Source organism: Prinia subflava, chromosome 2 (genome assembly GCF_021018805.1).
Source record: "Prinia subflava isolate CZ2003 ecotype Zambia chromosome 2, Cam_Psub_1.2, whole genome shotgun sequence".
In the NCBI taxonomy this organism is placed as follows: Eukaryota; Metazoa; Chordata; class Aves; order Passeriformes; family Cisticolidae; genus Prinia; species Prinia subflava.
In genome coordinates this window covers 14,523,469-14,550,896 of record NC_086248.1, presented here as the reverse complement: position 1 = coordinate 14,550,896, position 27,428 = coordinate 14,523,469, and the positions used below count along the sequence as shown (strand labels likewise).

General features: G+C 38.3%; 1 protein-coding gene across 2 annotated transcripts in view; it reads right to left on the bottom strand.

Moving 5' to 3' along the window:
- Positions 1-27,361, bottom strand: part of NOL10 (nucleolar protein 10) — a 53,768-nt gene extending 26,407 nt beyond the window's left edge. Inside the window, exons 1-15 of one of the 2 annotated variants that reach the window (XM_063424875.1) lie at positions 26,638-27,361; positions 25,383-25,460; positions 23,174-24,144; positions 22,682-22,727; positions 21,879-21,977; positions 21,032-21,109; positions 19,262-19,299; positions 15,716-15,852; positions 14,917-14,982; positions 13,209-13,269; positions 12,616-12,701; positions 12,170-12,248; positions 10,835-10,984; positions 8,441-8,507; positions 3,841-3,893 (exon numbers count right to left, since the gene is read on the bottom strand). In XM_063424875.1, coding sequence (XP_063280945.1) covers positions 3,841-3,893; positions 8,441-8,507; positions 10,835-10,984; positions 12,170-12,248; positions 12,616-12,701; positions 13,209-13,269; positions 14,917-14,982; positions 15,716-15,852; positions 19,262-19,299; positions 21,032-21,109; positions 21,879-21,977; positions 22,682-22,727; positions 23,174-24,142 — 1,929 coding nt within the window. In that variant the 5' untranslated portion in view covers positions 24,143-24,144; positions 25,383-25,460; positions 26,638-27,361. Of the gene's footprint in view, positions 1-3,840; positions 3,894-8,440; positions 8,508-10,834; positions 10,985-12,169; positions 12,249-12,615; positions 12,702-13,208; positions 13,270-14,916; positions 14,983-15,715; positions 15,853-19,261; positions 19,300-21,031; positions 21,110-21,878; positions 21,978-22,681; positions 22,728-23,173; positions 24,465-25,382; positions 25,461-26,637 lie in introns of those variants that run through there. The other variant, XM_063424872.1, reaches the window with a different exon arrangement.
- Between the last annotated feature and the right edge of the window lie 67 nt (positions 27,362-27,428).

Sequence of the window (27,428 nt, the reverse complement as noted above, 5' to 3'; positions counted from 1 at the left end):
AAAAAACTGAAGTGATTTTTTTATTTTTTTATAAGAAACGCAACAGTGTTCTCAGACATTCCTAGTCTCAACTGTCATACTTATCCTGGTGAAACTTCTGCAAGAAAAGCTGATGCATGCCATTTCTTTTAAAGGCAATATTATGATATACTCATTGTCAAATCTTTTATAATCCTGAAGTTCAAGAGACAGTAATTTTTTGGGTTTGAAATGGAAATTTCGCTTTGGCTTTAACAATGGAGAGAACGGGCACACGTACACAGATAATTCAGTCAGACATGAGCTCAGCCAGAGCACATTCCAAGCTGGCCGGACATGAGCCAGCTCCAGCTCACCAGGCCTGAGCTGTGTTAGCACAGCCCTGTGCCCACACTAATAAAACCTGCTGGGTGTGCTGGGCTGGGCACCGTCCTGCACTGTCTGGCCAACTCCAGTCAGGACAGCGGATGCCGGCTCTGTCTGCACCCATCTGTGCACACACTGCAGGGCTCCCACTGCCCTGCAAGGCTCCCACTGCCCTGCAAGGCTCCCACTGCCCTGCAAGGCTCCCACTGCCCTGCAAGGCTCCCACTGCCCTGCAAGGCTCCCACTGCCCTGCAAGACCCCCACTGCTGTCAGTCCTTTTCTCCTTACGTAGAGAACAGCACCATACATTTGGGATTTTAAGTATCACCCTTGACCGTGGCAATTCCTTATAGCTGTTCCAAAAAGTATTTAAAACAAGAGGATCATTATTAGTACTATAGACCAATGACAGGCATGAGAAATTGAATGGATTTTATTTACATAACTGTCCTTTATAGTTAGTACCATTTCTCCCAGGCATTCATTCTGTTATGGAATTCAACAAGACTTGTAACTCAGTTCCTGTCAACATCTCAAGGACAAAGGACACATTTTTAGTAGTATTCAAGTCTACCATAAAGTAGAAACAAAGAGAAAATTGGGTTACTTATTATAAAAACTGTGAATCTTAGTCCTTACAAAAAACCAGAAAAGAACACCATGAAAAGAGATCAAGTAACACGGTTCTTTAAAGTTTTGGTCCAAAGACCCACGTAACTAAACTCAACTTTGCCTGTGCAAGGAAATTACTAAGTCTTCCAAGGATGGAAAAAAGCCATGTATTAATCATCTACTCAAAGAGAAACCAAAGGACAGGTGTGCAACTCTGAGCTCAAATAACTAGCCTGGAAGATCAAGGAATAAAACTGTAATATGAACATGTTAATAACATTAAGTTTTCCTTATAAAAAATACCCTGGAGCAGTTGAAGGCTGACACAAGTCCTCCATTTTATATTTTCTTCATTTAAAAGGTAGATTAAAAAATAAACAAAATAGCCAACAAAAACAGATTTAGTGAGCTACATACTTGATTTTTAGGAAATGCAGTAAAACACTCTTCAATTATACAACATTGGCTGCACCAGCCCCTTCAGTCTTGCCTGTAAAAGGCACAGGGTAAAAAAGTCAGACTAGAGTGTGAGATTCCTTCTCACTACTATTTAATTTTTCTATTGTCTAAAGTAAGTATTACATGCTTTGAAATTAACTAAAGGTTGTCAACTAAAAAAGTAACAACATTATTTAAGATAGGTTCAACAGCCTTCAAACTCAAAGCCGTTGACACACACTGGAGAAGTTTAGCTTATTTGAGAAGTAAATTTAATCTGGGCAGTAGCCTTTGAAGTAAATTCTAATTTTTCTTGTCTACAACAATATTTCAAAAATAGAACTCATATTTAGATTTATGCTTTAACATTCATAATTTGGGTCCATTTGTATACTCGTGTCACTGTGAATGTAAAACTCATAAAAAGGTTATCATCCAAACAAGTTCAGGCAGACTCAGGTAACAAAAATCAGGGGATGGTGACACACAAAGATGGTTTGGGGCAAGATTTATGTTAATCTTCATTGGTCTAGCCCGCATGCTGCAAAAATACTAGATAGTATTATCGAGTATTTAAGTTTGCAATATTGTCTCTAGGTATGATCTGAGATCTAATACAGAGTGCTTATATTTCTTAACTAAAAATTACTTGTCTGACTTCAAAACCACAAATCCAGTACTCAGAGGATTCTATGAGAGTGAGATTTTTGAGAGCAAAAAGTATTTTTCATTTTTATTTACAATATCAAAGAATATTTGTGCAAGAATACTCAAAGTGATACTAGCTTGAACAAGTTCTGACATTCATCACTAGTGACAATCAAGACAACGAAATAACTTTTTGGCTTAAGCTGGATGTGAACCTCTAATGTGCTATAGCTGTCAGATTCATGCATCATGCACACCTGCATAAAAAATAATCTCAGTGCATAATTTTCAGAGGGAAGCTAAACCTTACCTTTAGTGACAGAAGGAATGCTTTTTCCATCTGGATTATTTAAATTGACTAACTAGTCCATTCCAGTTTTAAAAATTCATCAGATTGAAAATATGTGAGTTTGTGTTCCCTAATCCATTAATCAAAGAAGACGATAGAGAAAAAAATGGTTGGAAAGCTACTCTCTCAACCATCCAAAGGACGAGGTAAATGGAAAGAAAGTGTTCAGCTACTAACTACAGCTAATATTCTGTCATAAATACAAAAATATTTGTTGTCCCCCTTTGTTATCCAAAGCATGGAAAAGTGCCGTTAACAACATGTGAGTTGGTTAGAGCTGAATTACAGAAACAGGCAATTCACATCCAAAGAACAACCTAATATAACTCATGTATAAAATGCCACATCTCTTAAAATGCAAAAATCTAATAATGTAAGTAAATATATCAGACTGCAGAGGGGTATACTTTTGTGTTTAGACACACAAATACAATACGTGTATATATTCTATTCCACAAAGAGAAATGTAAACTCATAAATCTCCATCCTGAACATAATCAGGATCATACACAGTGGATATGGCAGTGGGGGGAAGACCAGAAATTAACAGAAAAAAATGAAATTAAAATTAATTTAATATTGATTATCAAAATGAAGACTTTTTGGCTTGTTAAAAAAATAGTTAAATATATATTTTAATATTAATACATTTTATAGTTTGTCCAAAATGTGAATAAAATTAATTAAGAAGTGTATGTATTTTTAGAGTCAGATCAGCTATTCTGGATGTAACATTTACATAGGTATCCTACTATGTATCTTCAGTCAGGACAAGAAAACCTCTAGAGAACACTAAACAGCAGTTTCTGTTTAGTTTCAGACCAGTAACTAAACAGTAGAGTGAAGTGCAGGTGTAATTTTGTGTAGCATTCCCTGACAACAGAAGGCTTGCTGCTAAGTCTCCCTAAAACCAGTCTGCAGAGATAAAACATATAGTTCAACCCACAGTTAAGCCTTTCAAGTGGAAAGTTTATCCCATGGAAAGCTGCATTTGAAGAAGGGCATTGAGCAGAAGCTACAGTCAAGAGCCACACCGGAAGTCACACAATATCATTTCTATGTCAGAACAGAGAAGAGTATTTACTGCTATGACTATGTCACTGCACACCACGTATTAAAGAAACTAATGAAATATTTCACAACAAAGCAAAGTTATTATCTTGAAAAACATAGTCCCTTATTTAGGAATTCTTTTTCATCAGCAATCAAAAAAAGCTCCACCTGAATTTTCTGCAGCCACTAACCAGTTTTGAAACTAGTAGCTAAAGGCAAAATACAGGTTGTTTTAAAATAATTCAATGTGTTACATTAATAAATTATTGTTAACCTAAATTTACTTTATTGTGATAACTCAGACAATGTAGATAGGAACTTCAACTGAAATACCTGAATAGCACCAAACAATTGTGTTTTTAGGAGCAACATCAGCAACAACTTGTATTACTTACTGGTATATAATAGATATTCATTTTAGGGGCTTCATTGGCAGTCATTAGCATTCCTAAAAAGAGATTTCCACATTTAAAAATATTGACCAGAAGAGGATAATACTTTAAAAAAAGCTCATAAAGTACATATTCTTGGCTTGCGATGGATGTTAATCAAGACCTGTAAAAAATGTTGCATCAAATACCATGGAAAGAAAGGTGTGATATCAGCATAATTAACAAAGCTTAATTTTCTATATATTCATTCCCTTTTGTCCTCTATCTATTTCAGCACCACTTTAAGCAACATTAAGCTCTGACAAGTGCAGGCTACCAACTTTCATAACAAACATAAACAGTTCATCCCTTAATTCTGTTTAGAACAAGTCCAGTTAGTATTGCAGTTAAAAACTACATTGGACATAAAAGTGCATTATTAATACATTGGTATTAGTACATGTGGTTATTTGTTTTATTTTTAAACACACACCTAAACAGAGCCAGAAATCATAACATGGTTTACACCTTCATTCATATTTCATCTTGGGAAATAAACACAACAGCAGCTTCTCAACCCAAAATGAGATATAGGACACTGTGGCTTCAAAAGGTCTAACACTAGTGCTATAACCAAGCAGGGCAAATGTAGAATTTCAAATATCTACGAATATACCCAAGAAGCACCAGGAACAAGGGATTTACGTACTCTGAATATAAAAAAAAAATACTGTAGGAATACTAAAATCTGTGAAAAATCTCCTACTGACACAAGACTTCATGTAAGTTCATTCTTAATTTCCTTCTACATAAAAGAGTAATACGAACATTTGCTATATACTTTTATGTTTATCTCAGTTTTGTCTTTCCAATGTAGCTGATCAACAGGCAATACAAGAGATTGATTATGAAGAACAAAGTGCCATCAAATTAGATAACATTCTGATCTGAGAGAACTGTAATATATGCCACTGAGACTAGGAATAATTGGGTCAATTACTACACACCCAGAGGGTAAAAATATAATTTACACCCAAATAGAGGAATGCAATTAACATGGGTGGAGTAATCCTTCCTACCTAATCCTTTTATTACAAATACACAATGCAGCTGAACTTACAATGTCAGAAAAAAAGGAGCTTTCTTTCCCAGCAAAGCAAGATATTTGGTCAGCCAACAGGCTAAAAACTGTGCCTGGTAAAGTTTGCAGACAATTTAAGGAAAAAGAAAAAATTTATAGCATTGAATATACACACACAGACTACGCCACTACTCTGTTGCAAGTTACATGCTCCCCTAACAGCACACTCACTACTACTTCATAAGACAAAGCATCTTTCCATTGACTGAACTGAAATCATTACAAATAAAGACAGAAATTATTTCTGCAGGTGCTTCAAAGATGACGGTAAAGTAAATCTTCCTCTTTGAGAGTCTTCCACGAATAATTAAGAGGACAAAAACAGACTTAAGAACAGTATACGAGAACAGTATATATACTACAAGAGAAATAGAATAATGAAAGAAAGTTAGCAGCTCTGAAAGGAGAAGTCTATTCCATGCATTTTTATTGCTTCAGCTTGTTAGTTTTAATCAATTTTTATGGGAAGAGAGACCACAACCTAATAAACTACGTAACAGCCTAGTTTGATTACTATAGAAGGGAAATAAAGGAGAGCCTTTTTCCAGAAATTTTCATAAGGCCTTCTTTAAAATGGTCTGCAATACAGTATCATGAATGTAAAAGAATGAAAATGGGAGTATGAAGTGATAGTATGTGGGAGCAGCAGTTTTAGAAAATGAAGATTTTTACTTTTTAATTTTTCTTACAGTAATTGAAACAAATGAGACACAGATTTCTATACACTGAAGACACTGTAAAGTTTCATTTATCCACTAATGTCTGTTATCATGTAGTTTGGTCAAAGACACACAAGGAATACCTTGCTTCTCAGGAAAGGAACTAATACTGAAGCTGGTTGATAAAATAGTTTAATTAAAAATGCCTGACTATGACAAAACTACCACCAAAAATCCCAGTTCACAGTATATTGATCTTGAGTTTACCATAACTGATAGAATTACAGAATCTTAGAACAGTTTGGTTTGGATGAGATTCCCATGACTCATTCTCAAACTTGTCCCAGTATCCCTGGATGACTTCACACCCTTCAGCCAGCTTGCTGAGGGTACGCTCAATCCCACTAGGTCATTAATGAAGATATTTAATAAAGCTTGTCCAATACAGAGCCCTAGGGACACCACCTGTCACTGATTTCCATTTGGACATTGAACTATTGACCACTACCCCTTCTGGATGAGCCTGTCCAACCAATTCCTCATCCCCTGAACCGCGCACCCATCAAATCCTTATCTCTCCAATAAGGGTGAAAATGGGTGTTTGCCTTTCTGAGCAGCAAGAAGTGTTAAAACACAAGCTAAGCAAAGATCTCCTGGGTTTCCTGGGCCATGCACCTAGTGGGGTTCTGAGAATGCTGGGGCACCAGTAGGAGCCCTAGGCCAAAACCGTACTGATACTGAAATCATGTCATATTTCCAACTTCTCACAACTGCAAGCCCATCTTAATGGAAATATTTCCTTATTTTCAGATCTTCAGTCATGATTACTCCTTAAATTCTGAAGCAGGACGTGGTTCTAGACATCTTAAATGCTGGTCCAACAGTATTTATGATAAACACGTGATGCACCACCTCTTGCCCTAGATCTCTCAATTTCCATTGCAAAATGCTCTACTTTTTGCCCCACTGTCTCCACGTGACTATAAAATACAACCCAGTTTTCTTTCCACAATAGTTCTTACCAAAACCATCAACCTGTCCCCCTGCAGACAATAACAGCAGCACTGATCTAAGGAGTGGAGATGTGGGACACAAAACTGGACTGCACAATCTAGATCTCAGTCAGACACGTGAAAAGCAGTGTCCAATAGTAACATTAGAGAGATGTGCATTCAATTCCTTGTGCTACAAGATTTGTCCTGCAGAGTCTCATGAAAATCACTGAAATCATGAAAAACGAAAATCATTTCTGCAAAAGCACACAAGGTATGTCCACATACCACAAAGGCTTTAGAGCATCCACAGCTGAGTAATGCCCATCCTTGACATATTCAAACTTGACTTGACCTGAGCAACCTGATCAGACATCAAAGCTGGATCTAACTGCAAGTTGGCCCTGCTTTGAATAGGAAATATACAACTCCCAGGGGTACCTTCCAACCTAACTTACACTATGATTATTCATTGACAAATAACTTTTTTCTGTTCCCTTCCCCGTGGTGAACTCTTTATTGATGCTGTGTGGATGTTAATTTGCTGCTAGGTTCTCTTTTAGATGGAACTAATGAGCTCACAGGTGAAACCTGGATGAAATGCTGAAGATAATTCACTCCAATGATCTCTCTCTGCAGCCACCATGGATGAGGGTTTATCCATCTCCAGGGTGCACAGTCCACCCTGTCACCACGTAGTAATTCTCAAATACACCCACATGAACTCCTACACTCAACCAGGGCACACGGCATGAGCATGTACTCTGCTCAAAAGGTCAAAAATGCCCACCATCTTATGAGAGAAGAGTACTTAATTGCTCATCTTACAAAAAAAAAAAAAGAAAAGAAAAAACCTCCAACACATTCTTAACTGAAGTTGGCAGAAAGACACAGATAAGTTTTAACTTGCTAGAAATCTCACTTATCTACAATCTTAAATTTGAGCTGCTAGTCTGAATCAAAGTCCAAGTTGCTCTGTCTTTACTGCTACCTCTCTCTAAAGTTAGGATAATAGCAGTTTGCAACTCAGGCATTGTTTCAAGACTTTTGCTCTGTGCCATCCTAGTGGCCCTAATATATTTCATCTTTTTCAGTACTGCTTTCTAAAAAGGAAGTAGGTGTCACAGCATACTTAAAACTAAAGCAACTCATATTAGGCAAGAAAATTAATCAAGTTGCAATCTGAAGTTATAACCAAAGCACATATGCACATACAACCACCATTTTGTAAAATATTTTTACTCATAAATTAAGTCCTGAAATCTTGGTTAAAAGTGATCTCCAGTTTTGATCTCTAAACATAACATTATGAGATGCAACAAATCTGAAAACAACTACAAAAAACATGCAAATTTGTTCACTTAGGAATCTACACTTAAAACCAAAGTATTAAACTTAAGGGATAGCACAATTTAAGTGCTGTACTTAAATCGAGGAAAGATCAAATCATTAAAACACTTGAAAAAAACCTGTAAATTTGCTGTAAAGAGATTTTTCGTACTTCTACAAAGCAGGTTCCAAGTCATCTGGGACTTAGTCAAGACAATAGGCCAAAATTCCTATTCTTATGAAATGAGTCAGTTCAGATATTTGAGGGAGTGAAAGAGGTCAATCACTCAATTAACAGCACAGCAGCTTCTGACTGCACAGAGGCTCCAATGTAATAGAGATGTAGAGGAAACAAGGACACTAACTGACAAATAACTCTTTATTCCAAGCTCTGCCATAAGGAGCAAACTAGACCTAAATTGTATCACCTAAACAAAGACCACACCTTGGGTTAACAAGCTTTTCCTTTTGAATTTAGCAAGACATTAATATACTTAACATACCTGAATTTGGATAAAGGCAGACATCATTTATATCATGTTCTGGCTCCATTGAAGTAAATATCTTTCCCTGAAATTGTTGGAAGAAAATAAATCATAAAGAACTCCAAACAATATAATTAAATTCAGTAAATCTGAACATTAATAATAGCTACTATAGAAGCTAAGAAACATGATGGAATAAAGATGGAACAGATTTTGCAGAACAATAAAATGTTTTTATAACACAAGAAACTCAGTATTGCAAGAGATGGATTAAATGTCTTACATGGAAGTGCAGCCTACCAGCAATGGAAGACACAGCAATGTACAGTGGCACCTCTAATTTCTCAGCTTACACTTCTGTGTTGAAAATGTATGTCAGATTTACTTTATTTTATGCAAAAGTGGAGCTGAGGTCCACAAGTTCTGGCACATGGTCAATGTAACCCTCACTTTATTCAACTCTGAATGTGGTAGTTTTAAGTAACTTTACTTTGCTAAGTATGATCAGCTGAAAAAATGGATTAGGAGTGGAATTTGAATTTGGAGCTGGGTTCTGCCACTGTACCAATGTCTACATGAAATGAAATAAATGATTTATGATTTGTAGACTCAGTATTAAAGAGGTCTTGATATGAAAGTAGCAAGAGCATGAAGTGGTATCTAGCTTAGATCAGAACTGAAGTTACAAAGGTTACTTAAGAAAGAGGTAAAAGCAGGAAACGTTCTCTAAATAGTAAAAATTGGAACACAGTCTGAAAAACGCAGACAAAATACAGGTGCTCTTATAAGCCAACACACAAAACAGCCAGTAAAGGAAGAGTCTAACAACTGGACCACATAATCTGAAGCATGAGACTACATGCCTACACAGCTCTAAATGAGGGACAGGAACAAGGCAAATTTTGATCCTGTTCCTCCTTTTTTTCTTTCCCTGCAGCAATCCCACCTACCTTTCTGGGCCCTTCCTTTCCCTCCCAGTTACATGCTGTTACCCCACCCACCTCTGGTCTCTCCCTGATGATTAAGAAGAGTCCTCCTCCACCCCAGCCTCAGCAGACAAAAGCCTGGTGCTCCCCACCCCAAGGCACGTCTCAGCATGGGGCTATTCTGGTATCAAAGCCATATGTTCTCCACCCGCAGTCTGCCTCTGCACTTGGTTCCTGGCCAGAGATAGTCAGGAACCAGCATCTGGGAGAGCTGGAGCCAGCTGGAGCATACTCTAGGAAAGAGTCCAAAGCTATCTTTGCCTTCCAGCAGTGAGAACCCTCCCTTTTCCCACCAGAGGCCACCTGACAAATCTTACAGTGCTTCATTCTCAAGGAGGGAAGTATACATACCTAGGAAAAATGGAGAGAGGCCACTGCAGATGTTTTAAATAATAACCAATAATTTATTTGCTCTTTCAAACAATAAAAATTAACTGCAGAGGAGCTTACAAAAAACTACTTGCAATTACAGAAAAAATAAAAGAGGCTGTTGAAAGTTCACGAAGGGGCACAATACTGAAGTGACTGCCTGAAATAATTAGAAAAAAGCCTCTACTACAACTCTCTTTATGTTTCATTATAAAGTTAGAGAGGCATAGATGGAGCATGTTTTTTAGAAGGAACACAATGATTACAGACATCTCAAACCAAAGGAAGTTAGAATAGTGTTGCTGTGAATCTGGGGTAACAAAATATGTTGCCCCATAGATTCACAGTAAGATTCATTGACAGAAAGACAAGAAAGAGGACAGCATGATATAATGCAAAAAGTGCCATGAAAATTAGCGATTTCAATTTCACGTAGAGGTGCAAGGGACAGGCATTAAAGACATTGCCCATTGCAACATAATCCCCTAGGTACAGTGTAAGACACACTGTTATTTGGCTCCATGCATAGTATCTGCTTCAGTATCCAAATAGAATCCTACCAAAATAAGCAGCACCTGATTTTAATAGGTCCTTAACTAACTGATCTACCTTTGAAATTAACCCTACTTGGAGCAGGGAATTGGAATGAACATATTTTCTCTGGAGAAATAACTTAACTGGATGTGTTCAAGAACATTGTGAGAAACATACAAACCAAGGCAATGCTTAAGATACTACTTTTTATGTTTAAATCTTTCTCCTGAAAGAAGTCTCTTGGCCAGACATGTACAAACAGCTAAAAACCCCCTAAGACTATAGCTTTATACCTGACAGGCTATTGAATAACTTCCCAGATGTTGACTTAGTCAGACAGGACAAAATGCTATGCAAATTAAGAGACATTAAAATCTCAACTTCTTACACTGAATTTCAGCTTAATTAATCAAGCTGCACTAAAAACACTCCAAAACAACAAACCAAAAAAAGATCCACCCCAAAAACTTCCAACCCAAATAAAATTAAAAAAATCTGAATGCAGCAACATAAAACTACTTACTGTATCTTTGTTCCACATTTTTATGATTCGAGAATCCGCAGAGATAATTAAATCCAACTGATGGTGAAATTGAATTGATTTAATAGGCAGGCCATAGTGGTGGTCTTTGACTATCAGTGGGTTACTAGACCGGAGATCATATAACAGCACCTTGAAAAACAAGAGACAAATTAAATGTATAACACTGTAAGATCATGAGGAAGTCATGCCTATCAGATCTTCACCAAACATTTAACTAAACTTGAGATTTTACTTAAATACATAGGCAGGTTTTACATAGAATAAATAATTTTAAATTCTAAAAACAACCAGGTATTTTAACATTAGCATGTTTCCATCTAGAAAAATTAATGAATTTAAGACCTAACCATTTTTCTAAAGACTTTTTAATTTCTATTGAAGAAAAGAACCATTTTTTTTGTTTCAATACTCTTAGTATTTCATAATTAGTAATATTTCACTTTTTTCTTGTGTTGTTGTTACATGATTTAAATGTTCAGACTCCCTTCCAGATTCAGTGAAACATGAATGTTCTGGCTCCAACTTTCCCTCGGTGAAACGTCACAGAATATAATTTTTTATGTAAAGGAAAGTAGAAAGTACAGGCCTTGTCTTCCAGAAACCTGTATTTTATCTCCAAAATTCCCTATGGAACTCGAGAAAGTTAAATCTTTCATAAATAAAGTGTGAATAACGATTTTTGGGAAAAACTGTATCATCAGTTCATTTAATCAGAAACACAATCTACAATAAGATTTGTCTGACTTGTACGTTAACACTGCAAATACAATTCTCACACACATCTGTTCTTAAAGGACCTACAGTTTTCTAAGCCCATGAAAATACTGATGAAGGCAGGAAATAATCCCCATACTTCCCTTTACAAATATGATGGGAACAATAAATGAATTGAAAATGATTCTTCCTATCAAGACAAGACACTAAAAATAACAGTTGAAAGACAATAATTTCTGGTTTTCCAGCCACCATCAAGAGAAGGGAGAGCACATATGTTGCATTGAGATGGTACTCATAGTATCAAAAAGCAGCAACTTCCCCACACACTTGACTCAAGTTATAAGAAAACTGCAAATTTGAACTTATATAGTATGTAGGTTATGATGATTTAAAGTGGTACCTACAAAATTCTGAAGAGCACAAGCATTTGATAAAATTAAATTGCAGTTTGACTATCACTACTCTATACATGTAATTTATGGTCTAATAAATACTTGCAATAAGAGATACATACTACACTCAATATATGATAGACCTGGATTGGGAATTGCAAGAGCAGGATCTCCTAAGAACTGTGGTAGATGAAGTGAAATTTACCTGCCCAGTAGATGTTCCAACAGCCATATTCAAAGCCCCATCAAATTTCAGTGCTGAAATGGATGGCAAACCTTCTATCCTGCAAAGCACAATGCTTATAGTTAGGCACTCTTTCAATAAAGTCTGCAAAGAATTTTTTTTAATTTAAAAAATAGCTAAGTTAATTCTTAGCTAACAGTAAAGTAATTCACAGGTATCATTCAGAAATACTACTTCAAAAAGCTGCACTGTTTACATTCACAACATGTATTTGTATACAAAAATAGCCACTACTATGTAGATCAGTGTCTAAGAGAACTCCTTTATGACTAAGAAAATCCTTTATTCACACTAGCAAAGACAAGAGAATAGGCAGTTCACTTTAACGCAAAGTGAGATTTATTTCTAAAACCAAAACTTCTGAAAAATCCAGAACAACACAATTTGAAAAGGTAGTATTTACTCACTCTGTGTCTGCTGTCACACTGCTTAAAGCACAGTCCAACAGCCCAACTCGGTTTCTAGTTCTAGGATCCCAGCATTCCACTTTACCCTAAACAGTTTAGAAAATATGGTTCAAGCTTAGGCAGCTGATGCCTGGTAGTCTGAAAACGTTTAAATAAAATTATGAATTATCTAATCTAATGGATAATTAACAAAATTTCCTAGGTTGACATGAGTTGTTCTAATAATGACATAAAGGCTGCACACATTTCATTTCAGTTTTTTCAATGCAATCTAAATCAAAATCACTAACACTAATTTTCTGAAGATTAATAGGGTACACATGCCAGCTAATTTCTACAGATGGCTAAACTGCAAAATGAGAGAACATTACTTTTGCTCCCATCTGCAAAATCTCAAGGGCTCAGCAACCAAGTAACTGATTTTATCTGCACTATGCTCTGAAAAGTCATCTTTAACATATCTATATCTAACATAGTAAATGAGACCAATTTAATTAATTAGGTTCATGATTTCTTCTTATCCTCCTGCAAATTAATATTAAAAAAACCCCCAAAACTACTGCCCTTTTCATAAAACGAATGCAAACATTTACCTCAGCTGTCCCCATAGCAAATAAGAAGTGTACAGGATTTATGTCACAGACATTACTCTCTCTGCAACAGAAAAAGGCGCATGTTTAATGACCTTTAACATATGAACAACTAATAAGATTTCTGTTATCATGTACACTATTGCTCAGCCTGGAAAAGCAAAAGTTGGAGGGAGGGACAGATGGCCACACAACAACAGTTTCCTATACTTAAGGGGAGATAACTAACTATCTGGAGCCAGAGACATTCCTGATTTACTTCAAACAGGTAAGGTTCCAACTGGATGCAATGATAATATTCTAATGTTTATAAGGATAATTAACCATTGGAATTTGTTAATCACAGAGGCTGGGAAATTTCCATCTTTGGAGTTTTCAACACCCTTCTGAGAAAATTCACCTGAATTCATATGACCATGCCCTGAGCCTGGGGTCTGAGGATCTCTGCATTCCTCTGCCCATATCCACCACCTACCACCAAGCCCTGCCACAACACCCTGCTCCACTGTACTCCTAAACAACTCAATAGGACATGAAGAAATGGTCTCAAGTGTGCCATGGGAGGTTCAGACTGGATACTAGGAAAAATTTCTTCACTGAAGGGGTTGTCAAGCACTGGAACAGGCTGCCCAGGGAAGTGGTTCAATCACCATCCCTGGAGATATTTAAAAGATGTGTAGATGAGGCATTTGGGGACATGGTTTAGTGGTGGACTTGGCAGTGCTGGGTTAATGGTTGGGCTTGATGATCTTAGAGGTCTCTCCCAACCTAAATGAATCTCTCATTCTAATGATGATGTCAAAAGATCGTTATCATTACTCATGTCTAAAGCTTACATCCCAAACATGTTCCGTCTGACCAGTGGTCTCCTTTCTCTCACCCAAATATCCTGTTTCTCAGCAGGGCACCCAAGAGCCCTGTATTTCAACAATTCTTCCAAAGTACAAATATTTCTCTCTATACCACTTATCCCAGTGCTTTCCAACTTCTTCCATTCAAAGCTCTCTAATTCTGTAACTCATCCAACTCCATCACCACAAAACTTTCTTCACAACTTAAGTCTCATCTCTCTAATCCAGATTTTACTCTACAGCCTTCCCTCTCCCATTCCAGAATTTCCTCTTTTTTTTTTCTCCTGTTGCTCAGTTTTTTATTGTGCCTTCCCAAATACTTCTTCATCCATTAAGCTACTCTGCCCACTGAACACTGGCTGTTGCCCACCAACAAGCCACTCTATCTGCTGAAATCTGTTCTTCTCATCTGCCTCTCCCCACATGAAAAAAAGCTCAGTTCCTACTCTGGTAGGGTTTTCAAAAGAACCAAACACATGCTGGAGATATAAAAATTCTCTCTGGGCTACTTCAAGAGCAGAAGGACAAAGACATGTCTGGGGAAGTACATACCCTGTGGGCAGATCTCTATATGATGGCTAAATTGAGTAATAATGGGAAAGTTTTAATGAAATGTTCTTAATATCAAGTTATATAATACTTATTTAGTCCATATTAAGCAATTTTAACACATCCACAAAAGAAAATTCAATTAAACATAAAAACTAGAACATAAAATGAAATGAGACTCAGACTCAGCATATGTTCATTTTCAACAAAGCATTTGGGCAGCGTTCAGAGACTACTGGTGGTGAGCATGCTGGGCGTCTGCTTCCACCTGGTGGAAAGAACACACAGGTCACGCACTACACACAACTCACGCAGCTTCTGTTTGCAGGGAGTTCAGAAATCTTCCTTGCTCCAGATTCAGCCTGTACACTTCAGAGCTACAAAAGAAAACCCCAACATTACTCTTGTGTCTTACAAATACTGAAAAACACTGCTGTAAATTTGGAGGCATTGCAAAGATTCTTATTCACAGCCTGCTTCTGCCAAATATACAATTTTCAGAATTCACAATTTACAACAAGACAAATCATATACTTCGGTGCTCAGAACACAAAGAAAAATGTGCATGTTCACCATTTATTTATTATACTTCAATATCCTGCCAATTACTATTTTTCCAGGCAAAAGATACATTAATTATTTTCTCGAGATCTTTTAATTTCCTGTGATTTAAGTTACATCTTGAATTTCTACTTATTTTGTTTGAAACCCTAAGGATCTAATTTTATTTTTACTGGCTTTTCAGAAACCAAATTATGTGATTTAACTCACACTTCACAGTAATAAAACACCAATCAGGATAGGAAAATTTATTAATTTTCCTTATTTATATGCTAATTTAAAACAATATACTGACCTGCAGTTTTTAATACAAACTTGCCAATACAAGATATACATGGTTTAAGAATCAAAGAAAAAATCAGCTTCAAAATAGCATGGGAAACTGAATTAATTTTAATCTTCTCACATTTTCCACTCTTCACTGTCTTCCTTACTGATTTGGAAGGAATTGCCACTTCTTCCACTTTTAAACTTTTCTAATATTTTAATGTTCATTTATTATTGGAAAACACTGCTAACAAAAATGAAACAGAATATTTCACTTCATACCTTGCTCCTACAAAATACAGGTCACATGATGGGTAGTGGTAAGAGAAATCTCTACCAAATTTTGGTATTCTTGTCTTGTAGTAATGGCCATGTTGTGAATGAAATTCCACAAATCTTCCACACTCCAAGAAGACAATCTGAAAATAAAATAGAAAGCACTGAAACATACAGAAACAGAAAAGGATCTCCCAAATTGTCTTACAGCACAAAATTCAGTGATTTTTTTTTCCAAACATGTTTATCACAACTTATTCAAACAATTTCCACTAAAATGATAGCATCAACTAGCACTTCATCATTCTCACTAGCCACAACAAAGAGTTTTGTTAATACACATTATATGAATACTCACAAATGAGACACCTTGAAAGTGACTCTGCAGTCAGAAGCAGCACAGTTATCTCATGTTCTACTGCACCAAAATTAATATTTCTACTTCTCTCAAGACACTACAGGTAGTGATTTCTTCCAGGTACAAGGCTGTGCAGGCACTAGAATGTCCACATGTACTAAGCCTGTGAGCTACATATCCTGATGCATGGCAGTGTTCCAATAAATGACACCAGTGATCTTTCTGCATTTTTGTTCTTTGCCAACTGAATAAGAACACTGATTTTTTTCTTTCTGAAACTTAGACAAACATCTCAGTCCTGGAAAAACCTACAGGGAGGCATCACTAGAGAGCTCAATCTACCTCAGTAAATAAAACAGGCCAGGTCCTGCTGTTACACTCCTTATGGCAGGTTAACATGGCACACACCCACAGGAAGGGATTCCTCCCACTCCAGATCACCCACATCACCTGTTGCATGCTGTGCCTCAAACCGTGGACAGGCACTGTGCAATGGAGGAACAGCTGCCTGCCCCAAACTCATGCCATGCATGATAATCACAGACAAACCTTTGTCTCTGAGCCTCCTCCCTATTAAGCTTGGCTTAGAAAAGTGATACTTTAGTTTAGCCTGTACACACATCTTCTAGAAATAGTAGATAGTGAGTATCTAGAATTTTCTACTGCTGAGTTACACTGTTAGTAATGCAAATACAGATGAGAAACTCAAGGAAGGTGAGGTACATAAGTTACTTTACATCTGTCACATCTTTATTTATAAATCTGTATATTCTTCCCTTAAGAGACATGGACAAAACACTGACCTGGGCTGGCACTTCATGCTTATCAATCATCAGGTTCCTCCTTACTTGTGTGCTTTTTCTGATATCAGAAATCCTAGTGTTTCAACTTTTATTCATGGACTTATCTTGGTCCAATATTAAGCTGAGTATCATATTTCAGAATTCTAACTAAAATTTCATATGAAGTTACAGATACAGTTGCACAACTGATGTTACACAGCGATGTTGTTCATATACATCACACTTTATTCTTTGTGTGCCTAATGCCTTTATGCTTTTCCTGGAGGCTTCAAACTAACAAAGCTCTTTACTTATCTACTTGAAACAATACTCAGACCAAATCTTTCCTCTACTATCATTGTAGAAAAAGGATACTGCATTTTAATGCAGTACAGAAGCTACATGAACTATAAGAACACAAAATTAAACTATATTTAATTTAAAAACATCACTATCACATGTTCTTAGTTCACTACCAGTAAGTCATCAAAAACCTGTTTCAAGGGAGAGAAGATGCCATTTACTTTCATTGAGAAAAGTGAATTTTCTTCTCACTCCCTCTGCCTCCAAAAACATTTTAGGAAGTTTTTTACAGCTGCTAAAAGCATCCAAATATTCTCCTAATAATTGTCTTACTAATAATTTTCCATTTAAACACAAATTTCTACAATATTGGACTTGAATATATTTGTGTCCTCTTTCATTAATAGTGGATAAAGCTCACTGTAAATCGTGTTAGTCTTCTCATCGTACTAAATTAATTTTGGTCACCACCAGAAAACTACAACCTGAGGGCAGCAAAAGCATTGGCACTGATGTGTGGCAAAAATATTATGTGGTAGTACTCCTGGCAAAAGACTGTGGGAAAAAAAGATACCACTCTCTCCCAAGTCTAAAACTTATGCCAAGTCTAAGACTTTTAAGTCTAAAACTTAGAAAAGCAGAAAAATATAACTGGTCTTACAGGTACTAATCTGTACGAAAGAAAATAGGTGCTCTCACTATGAAAATGTAAATAAACCTCAAAGGAACCTACAGGGAGACAGAACAGATCTGGAGAGACACTATTTTCCCTGGCTATGAAATGATGCTGAGAGCACCAAGAGGGCTACCAAGACTAACAAGGGACAGAAGATAGACATTACAAAAAGCATCCCTCTCTGCAGTAGCAACAGTAAAAACTTAAGATTTTCCTGGGCAGGTTTGACAGGAACTAAAAATTCTTTATAACAAGGTAGAGCAGAATTGCAACAATTTATTCAGTAAATCTGTGGAACCACCATGCCTGCGGATTTTGACAGAACTGTTCAAGCATTAAAATGATATTTTAAGGTCCCATTCCAATCAATACTCTATGATTCCAAAAATTTCAAGTGTAATTTCTCAAATATCGTTCCCTCTAATGTCTCCACAACATTATGACAACTACTTGCAGTTTATTTTTCTTTCTGATGATTTCTTAAGTTTTAGTAAAATGAAATTGAAAACATAAAGATTGTATGAAGCTGAAAGAGTAGGGTTCAGTGTGAACTACAGCACCCATTTTGGCTGAAAACACACACACTTTTCTGTTCACAAGCAGTTAGAAACATTTGGGAACACAGCATGTTCCTCAGTCTCCCAAATGACTATTTGGTATGTACAGCCAGAAACACTTCCCACTAGACAGACAAGTGGGAAGCTACTGTAAAGTATCAGTCATTACATTCTGCTACTTGAATTCATGCACTTCCTTGGAAATCTCACAGGAAAAATGTAAAAAAGCTACAAGGCTAGATGATCATGCCTCTGATCAAATAGCAGTATTTATTAACACAAACCTATACCTGAAACAGCAAGGTCTTTTCACAGAAAAAAAAAGCGTAAAATAAACACTTGAGTGATTCCTTCAGGTACAGCACTTCATTTAAAAATAAATAAAATTAAAAATAAGACTTAAAAAAAAAAGACATTACGTTTCTCCACAATTTTTGCCTCATTCATATGCTCATAATCATCATGTCTATAACAACACTGACAAATCAGGTTGTTAACTTAGCCATAGGTATCCCACCTTTCAAAAACAGTGTATGTGTGCATCATTTGTCACAAGGGATTGTGACTAAATGTTAGCCCAGAAAAAACAGTAAATTCCATTTTTCACATTATTTTGCTTGTTGGATAGATCCCTATTTGAAGTTTTTCTCCTCAACAAATGAAATACTTTAAAACTGGTAAAGCAAATTATAGCACAAAGACACAAAGCAAACAAACAAAATTTTAAAGGTACAAAAGATGTTTATCCTGTTTGCTGTTTGTAAAAACCATTTTTGTTCCAAAAGCTGTTGATTGACTGCCTTTATTATATATGAAAATGCATTTTAATATACATACTAAACAATTTTTTTATACACTGAAAACTATAAAACATACCTTTGAGTAATCATCTGATAAAATCTCAAACGTAACCACTAGAGGAGAGAGCAAGAGAATTCTGAGTCAACCGAGCAAGCAAACTTATTTGCAAACATTGGCATAATCCTGAAAACATTTACAGTCATGCTAATCTTTAGTCATGTAATATTGCCCACAGGTGTCAATGCATAATGCAGGCATTAATCCTTAGTAAGATCTCTAATTATGTAACTTGATTTGCAAAACCGTAAGTAGTTTTCTAAAACTTTAGAAACATATGAAGCATCCTGTAATCTTTTTATTGTTCTTGTATACTTGACACGTTCCTCAGTATTTTATTGCTGTGGGAATGTCTAATCAAATGGTTTTCAGTGAGTGTGTGGTCCATGGAACTTTGGTAATCCATTGAAGATGATAAAAAACTACATGAGTTTGGAAATAAACTTGCATATGCAGTCCTTCCAAGGGGTCTGCACTTCCACAAAAGAAGTTCTACAGCTCACACATGTGAAAGCTATTACTCATGCTGAACACTAATGTATTGAACTATGCCTAGTTTTAATTAAGCTGAGTTGAGAACATTAGGGAGTAGCTGCTTCAGCTAAATTGGTTCTATTTAAATGAGGTAACTCATTTAAAGTTACCTGAAGTGACTCTAAGCTAGACTTCAAATTAAACACACTTCTTCAGTCTATTAAGATGCCATTTCAAAAAAAAAATTACTTTAAACTCTAATTAGTAGCAAGCATTTATAATTACAGTGATTTCTACTCTTTTGTATAGGGTTTCACTGTTGCTGTATCTTCCTCTCTCCAGCCTCTCTGAAACCCTCCCTAACAGTGCTCCTTCACCCTACATGACTCCTTGTAGTCCTGAGACAGAGAACAAACACCTCCATGCTCTTATTACAAATTTTACTTTTCACATCACTTTCACACACATCAAAGTTCAATTCTTCTGTAATAAATGTGTTCATCTTCTCATTGTTTTGGTCACCCCTACATTCCAGCTTTCAGCTTCTAATATCCCAGTCTTCAATCAAAAAAAGCTGAAATAACAATCCTCCCACACCCCCCCACCAAAAAAACCCCCAACAAATCCCCACAATTCCTCAAATTTAAGCACCCTAAAAGCTCAGAGCCGTGGCAGCTCCTGACCTGCTCTAACTACCAGCTGATTCTCCCTTTCCCATTGTCTTATTTTCCTCACCACAGTTGTTCTCCCACCAAATCAGTAGCAAACAAGGTGTAATAAGGGTCTTTGTCATGCTACCATCTACCTCTAAGTACCCTGTTTCAAGAAAACAAACAGAAAACCAAACCAGCAAACAAACAAACTAACACTCCCCCCCAGGGAAATTCTCTTTACCCTGTAACTCACCTACTGAGCTTGGGCTCTAAGGAGAAAACAGAGCAACCCACAGTGCATTCTCCTACCTTACTGCTTGACAGAACAGGTAAGAAGGGAGATCTTGCCACCACCCAGCCATTGCACCTTTGTCACACTCACCAAACAGAACACAGATTTCAGCCACACTCACCCTCTGAGCCCCACACTTTCTGGCTCAAGGTAAATCTTACACCCTCTTTTCCAAGCAAGGAAAGAACTTTGAAATCGGAATAAAAGAGGAAAATTCAGAGATGAAGACTAGATGATTTTACTCTAGATTCCTGTGTTCCCCTGAAGTACATCCTGTCCCCTCAGCACAGGAAGCAGAATTTCTGCCTGAATCCAAGCTGAATTATGTATGACAGACAGCTTGTAGAAACAGGCATGGCTTATACTAACCTTCAGAATCTAAGCATCTTTCAAATTTCTGGGATAACTGATAGGTATCAAAACAACGGACCCTGGGCTTGTAAGTTCCTGAAAGAATAATTGGATGTTTAATTAAATAAAAAAGTTAAACAAAAAGATAACACAAAAGCATTTTCTTCTAAGTATAATGTCTTACATATAAAGGCTTTACTGTGTTTCTACCATAAGTCTTACCTTCCCAAGCCTCTGTGACTGGAAAAACATGCCTCTTAGTAACACAACTTTACAGGTTTCTGTCAGCACCCTACTTGTATACAGGTTCTCCTAAATACCAGATACATCATACAGAGTCTAGTAACATCTTCCACTAAATCTGAAAGACCAAGGCTCCTCAGGTTATTAACACCTACGAAAGTATTCATGTTTGGATCCCATTTTGAAAGTTACAAAATGCAGCATTATCCTCCTCCTATAAAACAACACTCAATGATGTTCAGAAGTTATTTAACATGCATGCAATAAAGTAATTCAGAACTTAGTGTTTAACTGTACTATTGATGGATTTGTTTTATTAGATTTTTATTCGTATTATAAACCCTGGCAGCAGGGGGGTTGGATTAGATGATTTTCAAAAGTGCCTTCCAACCCAAATCATTCCATGATTCTAAGAATGTATGTATTCTAAATTGAAGTGTTCCACAGCACCACTCCCAAGACAGCCATTCTATCACATGTTAAGAGTAAGCTTCCAGCAGAATGTTCAGTTACACATTTTAAAATGAACTCTTACCAATTCTCCCTGAAACACTAAGTCATTCTGCCCCCAAGATTACCTAGAACTTTAGGCCTCTGTTAGAGAGACAGTTTGTTAACTCACCAACGGCCATAATATACTGTCCATCTCTTGATACCTTAATCTTTGTGCTAACCGTGGGCATTTCAAAGTCCTGAATAAGTTCAATTCTTCTACGGATATCTGTAATGAAAAAAAATTGTAGAATTAGCACAATTCTATCAGTCAAAAAAACTGTAACGATTTCCTAAGGAAGCATGTTGAGTTAATTGCTGAGTATAAGGAATATCCTTTAGAGATATTGTAACTAACACACTATAAGCAGATTAACACAGCCTACTAACCCTGAGAAGCAGACTACCTTTGTGCAAAATAAATTAGCACTCCAAGGTAACTGTAACAAAGTATTACTCATTGCACACTTACACAATTAAGGCCTTGTATAAGGTATTCCATGCCCCATTACCTCTATGTATTTTTTTCTTTGTTAAATTTCTTGTATAACACTTCCTATGGTTCTAAATAATCTTTTTTATTTCGTGTAACAAGCTTAGGTTAAAATGATGTGGTCTTGCTCTCTAAGACTAGCACAGCATCACAGAGGAGTTTATGGTCTGATTTTAACATAAGGGACAACATTGCATTCTTTAATCATGTTTCTGTTACAATCCACAACCCAAATATTTAATGTCTAAAATTTAAAACACCACTGGTTATACAGTGTTCATGTGAAGGCACACAAGAAGTTGAAATAACTATCTGTAGTTTTTATATTATGACTTAGAGATAACTTCTGTGTATCAGTCAGTGAGGAGTCTCCTCTGGACCTGCATGTGATGTGTGTGGAGCAGCCGAGTATTGCTGAGCCCCCTGAGGGGAGAACTCACCCACATCTTGCTTCTGTAAAGCTCTTTTCTTCCTGTCAGAGAGCCACTGCAAGCAAAGGTACACATCAGTCTTGAGCTCATTATCCATACAGAAACCCGAGAATCACTTAAAGTTTATCCAACCATTTGAAATATAAGACATTTAGGCCGCTAATTCTTTTTTTTTTTTCTTGATTATCTTCCAATTTCCATTCCAGTGAAGTTTAGCCATTCCACACCAAGAAAACTTACAAGGCAGTGTTGCTTACGGGCCTATGGATCAGCACGGCTACACTCAGAGGTTCCCGCATTCAAAGTGCATTTCTAGTTTAGAGAAACACTCAGAGCTGTTTCTCGGTAGCGATCCCAACACAAGCGCACATGGACCGGGGCAGCTCAGCCAGGCCGGGCCGGGCCGGGCCGGGGCTCGGTCCCCGCGCCGGCACCGCGCGGGCCCAGCTCCGCCGCGGGACCCGGGCCGGGCCGGGCCGGGCGCGACCGCCGCCCTCTCACCTCCGGGAGGCTCCTGCCGGCGCTCAGGCTGTAGATCTTCACCTCGTTGAGGCTGGAGACCTGCATGGCCGCGGCTGTGCCCGCCTCTTCCCGGGCAGATGGGAAGCGGAAGGCGAGGCGCTTCCGCCAGCCCGGCCTCAGCCGGCGGCGTGCGGAGCCCGGCGGGGAGGGCGGCCCGCCACCGCGCCCGTGCCTTACACGAGGGAAGCACAGCAAACCCGGGGACAGCAGGGTCCGCTGGCTCCGCAGCTCACACAAAGGAGCTCCGCTGCTGCCTCCTCCCTGGCGCTGCCCACGGACCCCGCGGCCCGGAGCGCGGCCCTGCCAGGAGCCGGGATGTGGCGAGAGGGCAGGAGCCGGGATGTGGCGAGGGGGCAGGAGCCGGGATGTGGCGAGGGGGCAGGAGCCGGGATGTGGCGAGGGGGCAGGAGCCGGGATGTGGCGAGGGGGCAGGAGCCGGGATGTGGCGAGGGGGCAGGAGCCGGGATGTGGCGAGGGGGCAGGAGCCGGGATGTGGCGAGGGGGCAGGAGCCGGGATGTGGCGAGGGGGCAGGAGCCGGGATGTGGCGAGGGGGCAGGAGCCGGGATGTGGCGAGGGGGCAGGAGCCGGGATGTGGCGAGGGGGCAGGAGCCGGGATGTGGCGAGGGGGCAGGAGCCGGGATGTGGCGAGGGGGCAGGAGCCGGGATGTGGCGAGGGGGCAGGAGCCGAGGCAGCCGTGTGCCCTCTCCTGCGTCCCGACACAAAGAGCCCTGTCTGTCCGTCCGGAGTGTCCGTCCGGCAGGCCGTGGTGGTCTTCATGTGAACTCAGGAAGGCAGGAGTTGTTCTGGCAGCCTTGGTGGAGGAGGTTAATTTTCTCGCCCTGTGTCGAACCGTGTGCGTTAGCCATGGAAAGCAGTGAGTCCAGGATTTGCTAATCAGAACCTTGCCAGCAACCATAGAAAGACACATCTTACTGTTTTGTAGCATCGCTGTTGAATACAAAAGAAAACCAACATACAGAATTCCAACCATTCTCATCCCAGTTTACAAGACCAAAACCAAGGATTGAAATAATGTATATCCAGTCTATACACAGGTTGAAGAAAATTAACATCACAACTAAAATTTTAACAGTGCATAACTTTGGCAAACTGAAGCAGTTTCAAATAAGTCTTATGCATGGTGTTACCTGAATGATGTATCACAACAATGAAGATACCAATATCGTGACTAAAAAGAGCTCTCTTCTGGATTGTATTAGAGGATGTTAGAGCTGAGATTCCTGGGAGATGAGCACGCCTAAATACAGGTACCTGTAGGTTTAAGCTAGGTGTTTAAGCTCCCATTAAAGAGAGCTAAGGCTTTACTTGCTCATATATAGGTTGTCTAGTGACATTTGAGATGCCATATGGGATCCAGGGCACCTGGATGGGGCTGACACAAGACCTATGGAAAATCCAAACCCTTCTGCAGTGTAATCTGGGGGCAGGCAGGATGTGCAGGGACAGCTCTGGTCGCACTAGAAGCTCAGGCAGCTGAATCTCATCCCTGGTAAATGCAGTTAATGAAGCATGAGGAGTGGGGTGCAGCAGCCACTGGCTGTCTTCTGTGGGGAAAGTTTGATCAGGTTCCACAATCTAATTAGAGCACCATGAGCTGTTAATAGACATCTAAAGCTAGATTGCTAAATTCACTTGTCCACGATTCTGGATATTGTGAGGAATCCCAGATACTTAGGGGGAGTTGGTTGATGTGACTTGAGATGTGCAGATGACCTGTGTTATCCTAGAACAGCAGCTGGAAGATCCAACAGGATCCAGGGCACCTCAAAAGGCATTCAGCATTCAGCAGCATCACGTCCGAACCTACAAAGAATCCCTAGAGGTGCAGAACACTGGAGATAGGAGCTTTCTTTCTAGTGTCAATGTCATAATTGTCTGGGTAATTAATTCTGGTTATCTGTTTGAGAAAGTTGTCTTGGGAGATACTTCAAGTAGGGCATTTCAATACTCTTAATGATTGTTTGGAAGCAGAGTTTTGCTCCCTCAGTGTGGCACCCAAAGAAATACAAATACTGAGAGGCAAAGTCACAGAAAAGTTCATTGCTTTGGTCGATCAAAGGGAGCAGAAAGACACGTGATGATCATGAGGGAATTAGAGAACTCTGAGATCACATGGCACCACATGTGGCGCCAGCCAAGGAAATGAGCTGGCACAGCTGACTTACCACCAGACTGCAGCACGATTATTGTCCCACAGCATGTCCTGCCTGCTCCTTCCCCTCCACCTTCAGAGCTGCCTCATCCTAAAAATAAGTAATGTGTCAAAAAGAAAAAAGTTTGAAAAGTCACACTAAACTGAGAAAATATAATGGAAAACATTTAACAGGACATTGCTTAGACATTAACATTGTGTTTTCTTGGTAATTTTTGTTTAAAATAATAAATAAGTAGCATAAAATATTTCACTTTAAAAATAGTTAAAAAGCCATATGAAGAAAAAAAAAAGGCATTCCTGCTATAAAAATATTCAGGAATTAATGTTCAGGAGTGTATATTGTAGAATCCAGAAATCCAACAACCCTACAGCTTGGATTTTGTCTTATTTTTTATAACATCCACATGTACAGAAAAACATTCATAAAATCTAGCACCACTGCAGCAAGAAACTTTTCTTGTCTGTTAGCACCAGTTTCAATTTGCATGATTCTAAATTTAAGGAGATTATGAGAATGTAACATTTCTAAAATTAATCATGCAAAGCATTTCCGCAGCTTGAGACTGCAGCAAGGAACTGAACAGAAAACTGTTCTTGGTTTGAGATGGGAAAGACCTGCCTTATCTAGGTGATCAGGGCTACTGTACCTTTCAGAACTGTAAGCTGTGGGTAAAGATATATGATGTAGATACTTAAACATCAGCTGAGTATGCTTTCATTATTAAAATGTATAGTCTAAAGAAACTAACAAAAAAGGATTAGATGATAATCACTACTTCTGTGAATGCCATCTCACAGATCAATATGTTCATTTTTTCCATGACTTCTGGAATACCCTTTGTCATGCCCTAGGGGACACTATGATTGAAAAGAATTAGAAACATAGCAGTTAGAAGAAGTGAATGTTTAATTAGCCCAGAAAGGAAAAAAAACAAAAACAAAACAAAACAAAACAACAACAACAAACCAAAAAAACCCAAAAACAAAACAAAAAAAACCCCACCACCACAACAATAAAAAACTGAACAAAAAAGACCCTCAAAATGGTTATTTCAGCTACAAATCTTGTCAGTGTTTTTTCTAGAGTGCTTTCCGTAGAGACTCTCCTCCTCCACGCATGTATTGCTTTTTTATGTATCACTTTGTTAATGAGAAAGGAAGAGGAATCCATGGCCAACCTAAAGAATCTATGCATTTAGGGCCTAAGATTTTGACCTACTTGTTAGCTACCTAAAGCATGATTTACATGGCATCATTCAGGATACCTTGCATCAGCTGCTTCTTCCTAGTGCGGCAGACACTTAAATCTTTTAGGGGTCTTCATTGAAGGTTCTTGGAAGTGTCAAGAGCTCTGCTTTGGTGCATGACCAGATTTGCCTGGCCCCAGCATCTCAAACCCTCTCAGTTTTTGCAGGTTGTGTGAAAAACCAAGAGCATCCTTCTGTTTAATATCTTGTGAGTGCTTCCTTTAACTTTGTTACAGAGAAACGTGAGTTAAAAATACACCTTTTTTTCTTTTCTTTTTTTTTTTTTTTTTTTTTTAAGAAAATAAGCCCCCATTAATAGCAGAGATTGCCTAAGTGTTGTGTGGCAGCACAGAAATTAGACCACTCAACTGAAAGACGAGAACTGGATATAACTCCCAGCGAGGGGGCTTGACTCCCTCTTGCAGAGATGCCTCTCAGAGGCAGGTACCGAGTGTTTAGATACTTGTTACCCTCAGAGCATGCCTGGATTAGAAATGCCAGGAGAACATCACTCCACACAATCTGTGAAATACTCCTTATGTCTTAACCAAGCTTAAGGCAATGTAAGACAGGCTCAAGATTTGGTAAAGACTAAAAGCCACAGCTACACATGAAGGAAGAAGCATCACCAGGAGTGTCACTATTTTGCGGACTCCTGCACCACATATTTGTTAAATTAAGCACTCAGGGAAGTCCCAGAAACAAGAAATTCCCATAAATTCCTTGAATTATTCTAAAGTCTTCAGACTTGCTAAAGTAGACAGTGTTTAATAAAAACAAATGGCGTCAGCATTATTTGCACCAGTTTA